Here is a 12,461-nt window from a genome sequence, read left to right as displayed (position 1 = left end):
TTGATAGTGTAATGTTAGATAAAATGGTAGCCTGGAAAGGTAAATTTCAGATGAATTTCAATGTTGACAGATGTTAACCACTCCATCTTGGCTGCAGAAATAGTGCAGTAAATGGAACTGAACTTGGGATAATGGAGGAAGAGAAGGACTGTGTGTCAAGCAGAGCCACAAATAGCATTTTATGATGGATAGTATAATGAGGGAGATTTACAAAAGCTTTAATGCCAGTTTTGTGGTGTCAAAAAGTCACAAATTATTGTACGTGCCATATTTACGACTGATCCTCTGGCCACTTTTTATTCCGAAGTGAAGACAAAGTGGGAGGGCTGGAGCTTCTGTAGCCTGGTGAACTAGAGTGTGATATATATAATCATCATTATAGGAAAGGGTTCTTTACAGTAAGAGTAGTCCTACTGAGTAACTGATCAAATCAACATGCAATAGCCAAGCCAAGGATGTGATAGAAGTCTGCAGGATTAGGTGTATACGTGACTGGCCTCTTGTAAAATACTTTCTCTTATTTATGTGTAGGCAGCTTTCAGTAAGAGGATTTCCTTGGTATTATAAAAACCAATTCTAGAAGCTGTCATTCCAGTTCTATAGTGTGCGCTGTAGTAAACATGAATTTCACGGCTTTGTCCTTGTTTCTACCATTATCTCGTTTTACTGTTGTGCTTCAGAATTGCGCAGAGACCAAATATAGTAAAAGTTGTACCATTTTACTAATGCATACAGCGCGCCTTCCTGGTACACACACTATATATATATATATATATATATATATATATATATATATATATATATGTGTGTAAAGAGCGTTAATGGCTGTCTCCTGCATGAATCTGAAATGCAGAGATGGCAGAGCTATTTTCAGAGGCAATTAGCAGTTAGTCATGTTTAGATCCTTCAAGCCGTTCTTCTTCCCTGCTCGACGATTGTGATAAAGTAACAGTGCTAGAACGCACAGGCAGTGATTTATTTGTCTATTCTTTTCAGATTACATTAGATGTGCTGGCAGACATGGGACACGAAGAGCTGAAAGAGATTGGAATTAACGCTTATGGCCATCGTCACAAGTTGATCAAGGGGGTGGAGAGACTTCTGGGGGGCCAGCAAGGTAAATGTAGAGACAATACAAAGACATGTTTGGTGCAAAACATAAACCATTCATTACTGCTTCTCTGTTATGTCGCCTTTTAGCTTGTGTACAAGGGATTAGGTTAAACATTAATTTATGGAAAATAGGGAATTCATTTTAATAGGGTTCATCTGGATTCAACACCTGCACAGGCTCGCAACGCCAGTGTGACTGGAGCTTTATATAAAATAAAATTCTTGACAAAAGAAGAAATGAATTTTTTTGTGAAATAGAGGACTAAGGCATTGCTTAGGGAAGCACCTACTCCTTTACCAAAGTCCCAGAAGCAAATCATTTTGTTAGGAGTTTCCGGATACAGCATGCTTGTATTGTGTTGTCTTCCGTATGTCCTCCCCACCTTCTAAGAACCATGACTTCTTTTTTTGTGCTGGACTAGTTTTTTAATGGCACCATTTAATGGAAAAATCTTTTGGGTGGTGAAATTGGGAAAAAAAACACAATTCCATCATATTTTGTTTTTACAGGGTTCAATGTTTTTGCTTTGCATCACCATATTTTGATACCCAATGCTGTATGAGGGCTTGTTTTTTTTGCACGACAAGCTGTAGTTTTTATTGGTACCATTTTGGGGTTCATACAACTTTTTCATTGTTTTTCATTCACATTGTTTGCATGGACAAGGAGACCAAAAAAAGCTGAAAATGGGCCATTTACATTATTTTTCGTTATAGCATTCACCATACATGATATGTTTTTATATTCTAATAGTTCAGACAATTCCACACATGACACATATTTTTATATTCTAATAGTTGACATTTTCAGAGATATTATTTTTTTGTTTATTTTTGTATTTAAAGGGGTTCTGCAGTTTGTTTAAACTGATGATTTATCCTCTGGTTAGATCATCAGCTTCTGATCGGCAGGGGTCCGACACCCGGGACCCTCCACCAATCAGCTGTTTGAGAAGGCAGCGGCGCTCCAGGAGCGCAGCGGCCTTCTCACTGTTTACCGCAAGCCCAGTGACATCACGAACTAGTATCACTGGCCTGGACGGGGCTAAGCTCTGTTCACTTGAATGGAGCTTAGCCCCGCCCAGGCCATTGATACTAGTCGTGACGTCACTGGGCCTGCGGTAAATAGCGAGAAGGCCGCGGCACTACTGCCAGTGCCGCTGCCTTCTCAAACAACTGATCGGTGGGGGTCCCGGGTGTCGGACCCCCGCCGATCAGATGCTGATGATCCACCCAGAGGATAGATCATCAGTTTAAACAAACCGCAGAACCCCTTTAAAATTGGAAAGGAGGATTATTAGAACTTTACATATTTTGGGGTTTTATTTTTCCTTCTCAAACAGCTGATCGGCGGGGGTCCCGGGTGTCGGACCCCTGCCGATCATATGCTGATGATCCATCCAGAGGATAGATCATCAGTTTAAACATACCGCAGAACCCCTTTAAAATTGGAAAAGGGGATTATTAGAATTTTACATATTTTGGGGTTTTATTTTTTAAACCCCTTTTCTTTTTTTTTCTTCCTGTAATTTTTTAGTCCCCTTAGTGACTGATTGCATATACTTTAGACTGCTTATATTATTACAGTCTATGGGCGTCTTACTGGCGGTTTGTTATGGCAGGCCTGGGAACATTTACAAGGCCCTAGACAGTCATAGCAACTGATAGGAGCACAGTGGTTTTGCTTTTGGGACAGAGGGAGCCCCCTCCTTTTGTCTTACTACTCAGATGCCATGTTTGTTATTGTGAGGGGGTTAAATGACAGGATGCCGTGGCCTATATTACATAGCCAGAGCCCACGACATACAGTTACATTGTGGAGCCTGCAAAGGTTAAAGGGGTTGGCTGGTTTCCTATATTGATGACCTATCCACAAGATAGGTGATCAATAATCAGATCAGCGGTGGTTCTCTTCACAGTTTACCTGCTTTCTGTCGACATAGCAGCAGTGAGCAGGTGTAATTGCAGTCCCCTTCATTTCAAGAAGAAGAAGAAGAAGCAGTTACATTCCATCTGCTCCTTCCTACTGACGTGCATGGAGAAAGAGGGGCTGCAGTCACACCTGCTCGACACTGTGATGTCAATGGTGAGCAGGTAAACTGTGACGGAAAGGCAGTGCTCACATGAGCGCTGTGTTCTCTTTAAATAACTGATCAGCGGAGATGTCAGGAGTCAGACCTCATGCGATGTGATATTCATGACGTGTCTCAAGGACATGTAATCAGTATTGGAAACCGGGCAACTCCTTTTAATAAAAATTGAAATGTATGTATCCTTGAAAGGGAATATAGTTTTCAGTGTACAAGGGAATCCCACAGAAAAAATATCAATTTTTATTACATTATTTACATTGGAAATCAGTGAAATCAGGAAACTGCATCCATTCAACTTCTGAAAGACCCAGCCACTGTAAGGGGCATTTCCTGTATGTTATTGGATCAGTGAAATTTAAACGAAGATGGATGCTGCTGCTTCGTCTGCTTTTTAGATATGCACATACATACAGTTATATCTGTTTAGCATAAGCACCACAAACTTAGGCTTTACAGGTTAAAAAAGAAATAAAAAAATTAAAAGTTCAACAAAATCAGTAAAGCTTGATGGTGTATGGAAGTGTCATATGTGAAATTCCTCGGTCATTTCAATTGTAGAAAAATGCTAACTGAACCAGGCACATCTGAGAAAACCAATAATCACTTGAGGTTAGAGTAAAAAAAAAAAAAAGTACTGTACTTTGCAGTGAGGTAAGATACATCAATATTCTTAAATAAGACTGAACTGCTGTTTGGCTTGCAAGACTTTTTTGGGAAAGAGACATCTCCTGCGCACCATTGAGGATTTGATCTTCCATTATTTCTTACCGCAGAACACTTTGTGCAATTCATCTTCAAGACTTTTCTTTTCAAGGACTGGTTAGCTTTATAGCATTGATGTACAGTCACAATAATTGCTTGGCTGTGCTTCATGTTCTGCTTTTGCTTTGTGCAGAAAGTTCTCATCAGTAGTCCTTTTTTTCTACTATCACAACAGCCCAGGGGCTCCTGAATTTCCTGTATGATTTTGTTACCCTTTGATTCTTTTTAATTTCAGGAACCAATCCTTATTTGACTTTTCACTGTGTAAGTCAAGGAACTGTTCTCTTGGATCTTGCTTCAGATGATAAAGAATATCAGTCAGTTGAGGAAGAGGTAATTGCTCTTGAACTGAATACAAAAAACACTTGGTTATCGTAAGTTTTCCAGTAGCTGTCTACCCCATACATTTTCACAAGCATTCTAGAAAATTGCTCCTTGTTTGTAATGGCATTCAAGGCTGGCAATTTCCTACCAGTCCTATAGATGGATGATCTCATCATAGAAAGAACTAAGGTTCATAGAATTTCGTATCATGAGGTTTAACTTGCTGGTTTTATTTAAAGTTAGATTTTTTTTATAATTTTCTATATACATTTTTATATACATGAGTATTGCTGGAGCCGGAGCTGTTATTTGGTGCAGAAGACTGTGTTATCAGTTTCCATGTGTCTTCGTTCCTCCCAGATCAAGTTTTCCAGAACACTTTAGCTGTGTAATCTAAATCTAAAACCAGCTTAATGTGTTTAGTAATTTGCCTATGTAATTTCCTAGAAACAATGAACGGTCTCACAATGGTAATGACTGTGGTTATAAGTATGGAAGTGCCTGAAATTGATCCCATTTCTGCTATTGCCTTTACTTAGGCTGCTAAGAGCATACGTGTTGTGTTTTTTTTTATATATATATATATACACACACACACACACACACACTACTTACATGGAGAGCAACTTTCTAAGGTCATGCAAACAACAAGACCTATCGGACAGCCTGTGGTCTTTACAAGTCATTATGTAAAAGCATAACATTCTCACTGGATAGTGTCTAGTAGAGTGTGGGACGAATCCAAATTTAGTTTTTATCCGAAAAGGTTCTCGAATCTCATACTACGAATCCTGTACATAAGAATTGTGTGTAATTGGGTGTAAGAAACAAAGTGATCCAAACTCAATATTCTTTTAATATGAAAAAATAAAGAGTCCTTACTTTTTTTAACAAAGTATTCGGATCTGGATTTGAAAAAAATTGGAAATACAGGGTAATACAGCGCACATACCTCTTACATCCAGTGACGTCTCTTTGACGTAGATGTTCTCTTTCCTCATCTTCTCCTTTCAGACATTTAGATCAGACCTCCAGTTTTCAGCCATTTTTCATCTCTGCAGTTTGAAAAAAAAAAAAATAATAATCTTGGTTTACTACTTTCCCATCATTCTCACATCTTTTGGACAAATCATCCTACCACAATACTCTGCCTGCCGTGCTCCCCAATACAATACTGCAGAAACCGATAAACCCCCTGATAATACTAGTACCACACAGACCCCCCCCCCCTCATATAAAATACCCCTTCTTTGTGGCCTCAGTAGATGCCCCCAATAATGTGCCAGTAAAAAGGGACCTCCATAATGCCCCCTAATAATGTGCCAGTAAGTGTCCCATAGATGCCCCCCAGGTGCCAGTATCAAATGCCAACCCCCCATGTGACAGTATCAAGTGCCACCCCCCCCCCAATGTGCTAGTATTAAGTGCCTCTCTCCTGCCCACCCACCTCCCCATGTGCCAGTATCATAGTGCCATCTCCCCCCCCCCCCCCATTTTGCCAGTATCATAGTTCCCACCCCCCAATGTGCCAGTATCAAGTGCTTCTCTCCTTCCCACCCCCCACCCCATGTGCCAGTATCAGTGCCAATCCCCCCCATGTGCAAATATCATAGTCCCATCTCCCCCTTCCAATGTGCCAGTATCAAGTGCCTCTCTCCTTCCCACCCCCCACCCCATGTGCCAGTATCATAGTGCCATTTACCCCCCTAATGTGCCAGTATCATAGTGCCATTTCCCCCCCTAATGTGCCAGTATCATAGTGCCATTTCCCCCCCTAATGTGCCAGTATCATAGTGCCATTTCCCCCCCCCATGTGCCAGTATCATAGTACCATTTCCCCCCCATGTGCCAGTATCATAGTACCATTTCCCCCCCAATGTGCCAGTATCAGTGCCATCTCCCCCCTAATGTGCCAGTATCATAGTGCCATCTCCCCCCCCCCCCAATGTGCCAGTATCATAGTGCCATCTCTCCTCCCCTTCCCCCATGTGCCAGTATCAAGTGCCTCCTGCAGTAACAGTCCGGTATTTAAAAAAACAAAAACAAAAAAACACCTCCATGTCAGCGATGCGATGCAGCCTCTTCCAGCCCGTGTCCCGCGCTGTATGTCTATATATGGAGTCAGTGCTTGTGTATTTAAGAAAAGTTTCAGCTGGGACGCGAACCCGCGACCTTCTGCATTAGAGGCTGCTTCCTGTCATTGAATATTGATCCTCCATGGAGTACTTCCAGAGCATATAGCATCTATCCAGTCACACAGTGGACCCACCGCTGCGTATCTTGTTACAAGAAAAGTCATTGTACTGTAATAAGCTTCCCATTCACTGACTGCAATTGCATATTAGAAAATTGCATAGCACAAATAAGCTTTGTAGATACTGGAATACCCCTTTTGTTCAGAAAACTCTACAACCTTGTCCTTCATACGCATGCAGCTTTTATCCTATTATTCTTCCTGGTTTTGTAAACTGCACCTAAGTTTCTGTGATTATGAACTTTGAAGATGTTTTCCAGATTTGTTGTGACTGTAAAATTTCATGCATCTGAATGAGTTTGTGTCTGCAGTATATGCATGGATTTATGTACGCCCCATGCAGATGAAATCTCTGCAGAATATATCCTTGAATGGGTTTTCAGGGACTTACTTATTCACAGCCAAGGATAGGTCATCAATACTGCAGTCCTTGCCAATCAGCTGGATAGGTCATCAGTAAGTCCTTTACCTTGACGTCTTTGTATAGCACATTATTTCTCTTCTTTCACAGATGCAAAACTCTATCCGTGAACACAGAGATGGGGGCAACGCCGGTGGGGTTTTCAATCGATACAATGTGATCAGGGTATGTTATCACATGTCATTATTCCATAGCACGTCTTTTTCATTTTTCTCATATTACCTTCTAGTTCATGCATAATTTTCATAGAATACCCACACCCCTGGGAGCCTGGTAGGATACAATTTTCTAATATAATTCTCATTCCAGTTTTGTGTGTGAGCCTGGCTGATAATATTGTCTGTCTAGTGTTATCACCAGGCCACAGTGACTTTTCATCCATACCAACATAATGTCAGCCAGTGGCTTCTACTGGTCCTTATGTCAGCAGGAAAGAAATGTCATTGTGACCTAGTACCGGGGCCGGCTCCAGGTTCATGTGGGCCCTTGAGCAATAAATTCTCAATGAGCCCCCTTGTGGCATTTCTTTTAACAATTACATGTCCCCCATGGCTCCCACACAGTATAATGACAGTGCCCCCCAGAAAGTATAATGACCCTCTGTGGCCCTCCACACAGTATATTGACCCCCCCAGTGGCCCCAGACACAGTAAAATCAGCACGGTAAAAGAGGAGAGAATATTTAAAAGAAGAAAAACTGCTACAAGACGACAGTTTTAAATTAGAGGGGCAAAGGGTTAAAAGTAATATCAGGAAGTATTACTTTACTGATAGAGTAGTGGATGCATGGAATAGCCTTCCTGCAGAAGTGGTAGCTGCAAATACAGTGGAGGAGTTTAAGCATGCATGGGATAGGCATAAGGCCATCCTTCATATAAGATAGGGCCAGGGGCTATTCATAGTATTCAGATATATTGGTCAGACTAGATGGGCCAAATGGTTCTTATCTGCCGACACATTCTATGTTTCTAGGTTTAAAATGACCGCCAGTGGCCCCCTCGTTGGGGGTCATTATACTGTATGGGGGTCACTGGGAGTCATACTGAATAGGGGCTCTGGTGGTCATTATACTGTATGGGGGGGTCATTGGGGATCCTTATATTGTATAGGAGGTCATTAGGGATCATTATACTGAATTGGGGGGCACTTGGGGTCAGTATATAGTGTGTTGGAACGGGGGGGGGGGGGGGGAACTGGGGTTCATTATACTGTGTAAGAGGCCCTCACACAGTATAATGACCTCCCAGTGCCCCCCTCACATACCCATCATTACTGGAGCACAGGGGAGCTGGCAGTCCTTTCATTTGTTAACCACAGCTGATCTCCCTGTGCTCCTTCTCTCCTCAGGCCCACTGCAGCAGTGAGACACATGTCATGACGTCACCGCTGTGTAGCGAAAATTGAGGCACTCAGGTTTAGGTTATTGCAATCAAAACTTTTTTTTTATTTTTTTCAAGTTTTTGCAGTAGTTTTCAATTTTTGCTACATATATACTGGCTGTTTGCAGCCCTTGATTGGCACCAGGGACATTTGAATTGAGTGCGGTTCTCCATTCCATTCATTATTATGACATCACCGCTGGGCCGGGCCTGGAGGAGAGAAGGAGCTGCGGTTAATGAAAGGACCACCATCTCCACTGCCCTTCAGCAATGAGCCCTTCCATCTGTATTTATGGAAGCGCTCATAGCAGCCGGCCCAGCACCCGTCTGAGAGCTGGACTTAACCCTCTTGACACGCCATTGCACAGTGGGCCCCCCCAAGAGCAATGGGCCCCGGCACTTGCTGAGGTATGCCGGGTGCTAACGCCGGCCCTGCCTAGTACTATAAAAACTAGAGTGCTACCATTGGCTGGGGTAATATGAAGAATTTAAACATTAAGAGGCAAACACTTCATAAAGTTCAAATGTACCGTAAAGGGGATATCATTTAAACCTTTTCACACCTTACCTCCTCTACATAACGCTGTTATTGTAGCTTGATAAGGCTTTGTTCAGTGATAAGAGAGGACTTTGAAATGGTTGTAAATTTTCATTCTTGATTTTCTGTTTTATTCCATTATACATATATCTGTTATTTTTGTATGTTTTTTTTATTACAGATTCAAAAGGTTGTAAATAAGAAACTGAGAGAGAGATTCTGTCACCGTCAAAAGGAGGTGTCTGAAGAAAACCATAATCACCATAATGAACGCATGTTGTTCCATGGTATGATGCCTTTTCTTTGGTGTTGGTTAGGTTACTGTTGGGTATGGTGTCTGATATTTGGCCATCTCAAATCCTCAGCATATAGATGTCACTTCCTTCTTTTGCAAACGGTGGATTTGCGGTGAGGAAGCATCAGCTCAAATTGTCATGAAATTACAGCGCAGTGCATGTCAGTGGAGTTTTGCCGTGACTTATGTACATGTTTGCATTCCAGTATTCAGATCCGTGAGAGGATCTCCAAACCGGAGAAAAACGCTTCCATTCAATTTAATACATCCAGATGCATCCGTTCCGTTTGAATGCGGTTGTATTAAATCGAAACTGCACAAACCGGATCCAATACTAAAAACATTGTAAGTCAATAGGTGATGGATCTGTTCTTTTCGGATCTGGTTTGTTTAGTTTCACAGACCGGAATTCATAAATGGTCAAGGAGGTCAGATCGAGGTGTATCTGCCTTCTAGATTATCCGGGATATAATTATCACTCTGGAAGAATAATCTTAAAACATAACATTTAATATTTTTGCTAATAAAAATCCTTGATACTGTGTGCGAAAAAAGATAAATATAATGAGATGAACACGGTGTAGGACCATTAGTGGCTATGGCCCATGGTCATCTCAGTATATTGATAATAAATTAAAGTGCGCGGCGGCACTGAGAGGGTAACCAGTGTGTCCTACCGGTACCCAGGGAAGGTTGTCGGCTGCTTCAGCACACGATATTCCGGTAGTCGTTCTTCCTGTATGGATGGTCGGATGAATCAATAGGGAGATAGCAACCGGCTGACAGTCTAACACATGTGTGTAGGGTCCCTGGGGAAATCCTATGGCTGTCTGACCAATACCCTAAAAACTAGATGTGTGGTAGCAACCTGACCACAGGGCACTCGTCCTTAAAAGGACGACCCTGTCCGGAACCTTTCCCTGACTCTAGTAACTATATGTCCCTAATTATGCATGAGCATTGTCCCTACACGCATGTTTCACTGCCAGGACATTGGGCAGTTCATCAGGGGAGATGAAATAATAGTAAAGCAGGTCAATCCTAGATAAATGGTAAAACCTGATGACCAGAAATGACAGTCAGTCAAAATGGTCAATAGGTGCACGAGGATGATCGGCTCCTATGTGGGCTACCCCATAGATAGGGGGTTAGGAATAAATGCAGTAAACCGATGTGTGTAGCTGCATATGGGACGCCAACTAACCTGGCGTTCACTCCTTATTTAAATAGCCCTGTTCCCGCTGCTGATGACGTCAATAACAGACGTCAGGTGGCGCAGCGCTCGCCCGCACGTAGGCGTCGCGCATGCGCACAACACAGAGTTGAAACGAGGCTTGGGGCGCAGGACAAGTCCCTGATGCGAAATACACTCCTGCGCATGCGCGAACTCGCATCAGATATCGCGAGATCGCGGAAGCTAATGCCAACAGCGAGAGAAGTTGGAGGCAAATCAGGTATTTGATGCTTCACAGTATGCAATGATGTACCCACGATCGGACAATCATGGGTACAGCCAAGCATATTAAACCACAATCGGTTCTAATTTATAGATATTTGGGGCTATTCTTCCCATGTGGGATCGGAACAGCTGACGAATAGTGAAAAAAGCACAGTAACTGGTCATAGAAGATGGTCACAGGAGATAAGATAATATCTCATATAGGCTCTTGGTCAAATATGACTAAATCACCTATAACCTAATATTGCAAAATTATGGTACAATTGATTGTTATCGAATGGGTGTTCAAAACTACACACATAATGTTAGAAAGTGGTGTCTCAGGTATAACAGAAAGTGGCAAGAATAAGTGGGTAATGGCTAATACATTATAGCTGCTGTCAAAGAGGCGGTGGTAACAGTGGCATAGATCCATAAAAATGTCAGTCTACAAAAAACAGCTGTAATTCAACTGTTCATTGAGACCATTAGGTGTGACAGTTTTTAAGAGAAATATCCACCGTGTCTCCCGCTGTAGTAGGATTTTATCCCAATCGCCGCCTCTTTTGGGGGGGCTGACGGTCTCAATGCCCATAACCTTAATAACTTTGGGATTGCCTTGGTGTAGGTCACAGACATGTCGTGCCACTGGAGTATCGCAACGCTTATCAATATCTAGGAGATGCTCACCTATGCGTCTACGCAACTCGCGCTTTGTTTTTCCAATATACTCCATGTGGCAAACACAAGTGATTTTATATATCACCCCAACAGTTCTGCATGAGATGAAGTCTTTAATCTCAAAGTTACGTTTAAGGTTTGTACTGTAAAAAGTTTTTCCTGGGCTGATATTACCACAGGCCACACACCCACTGCATCTGAAACAGCCCACAGGCCGACGTCCAAGCCACATATTGGGCTTTACCGGTGGTGCAAGATGGCTATGCACCAATAAATCTTTGAGACTTTGTCCCTTTCTAAAAGTCACCTGTGGGTGTTCATGCAGGACTTCTCGGACATCCGGGTCCATAAGTAAAATGGGCCAGTGTCGTTTTAAAATCTCTCTTGATTCCTTTGCGGAACCGTCAAAAGTTGTAATGAACCTCACTTTTCTGTCACTTTCTTGTTTAGTCTTTGGGGTAAGTAGTGTCTCTCTTGGGGTATTTTTAGCCCTCTGAAATGCTCCTCTCAGTACCTTATCAGGGTAACCCCTGGCCCTAAATCTTTGCCGGAGGTCTGCTGCCTGTCGTAGGAACTCTTGCTCCTCAGAACAGTTTCTGCGCAAGCGCAGGTACTGTCCGTAAGGTATTCCTCTCTTTAGTGGCAGAGGATGACTACTCTGCCAGTGTAGGACTGAGTTTGTAGCAGTTGTCTTGCGAAAAACGGTTGTAGAGAGCTCACCACCAGGGTTCTTGGAAATGCGGACATCAAGAAAAGGGAGTGAACTCTCGCCAATCTCGTAGGTAAAACGGAGGCCTATACTGTTACAGTTAAGAGAGTCCACAAACTTTTTAAAATCCTGGGTGCCCGCATTCCAGACAAATATAGGGATATATATAGACCAAAACACATTGCCCAACTTCTCCTGAGTACGGCGATACCACATGTGTGACACTTTTTTGCAGCCAAGGTGGGCAAAGGGGCACATATTCCAAAGTGCACCTTTCGGATTTCGCAGGCCATTTTTTACACATTTTGATTGCAAGGTACTTCTCACACATTTGGGCCCCTAAATTGCCAGGGCAGTATAACTACGCCACAAGTGACCCCATTTTGGAAAGAAGACACCCCAAGGTATTCCGTGAGGGGCATGGCGAGTTCCTAGAATTTTTTATTTTTTGTCG

At 42.5% G+C, this 12,461-nt stretch overlaps 1 protein-coding gene across 2 annotated transcripts in view; it reads left to right on the top strand.

Moving 5' to 3' along the window:
* LOC122945970 (poly [ADP-ribose] polymerase tankyrase-1) overlaps positions 1–12,461 on the top strand; it is a 261,810-nt gene that overhangs the window by 202,120 nt on the left and 47,229 nt on the right. Inside the window, exons 21-24 of one of the 2 annotated variants that reach the window (XM_044305216.1) lie at positions 997–1,117; positions 4,204–4,301; positions 7,058–7,132; positions 9,066–9,171. In XM_044305216.1, the coding sequence (XP_044161151.1) occupies positions 997–1,117; positions 4,204–4,301; positions 7,058–7,132; positions 9,066–9,171 (400 nt within the window). Of the gene's footprint in view, positions 1–996; positions 1,118–4,203; positions 4,302–7,057; positions 7,133–9,065; positions 9,172–11,601; positions 11,608–12,461 lie in introns of both variants that reach the window. The other variant, XM_044305225.1, reaches the window with a different exon arrangement.

The sequence above is a fragment of the Bufo gargarizans genome, chromosome 1, assembly GCF_014858855.1.
Source record: "Bufo gargarizans isolate SCDJY-AF-19 chromosome 1, ASM1485885v1, whole genome shotgun sequence".
Taxonomy (NCBI): Eukaryota; Metazoa; Chordata; class Amphibia; order Anura; family Bufonidae; genus Bufo; species Bufo gargarizans.
The sequence above is the reverse complement of the archived record's forward strand: the minus strand, read 5'-3'. Positions and strand labels throughout refer to the sequence as shown.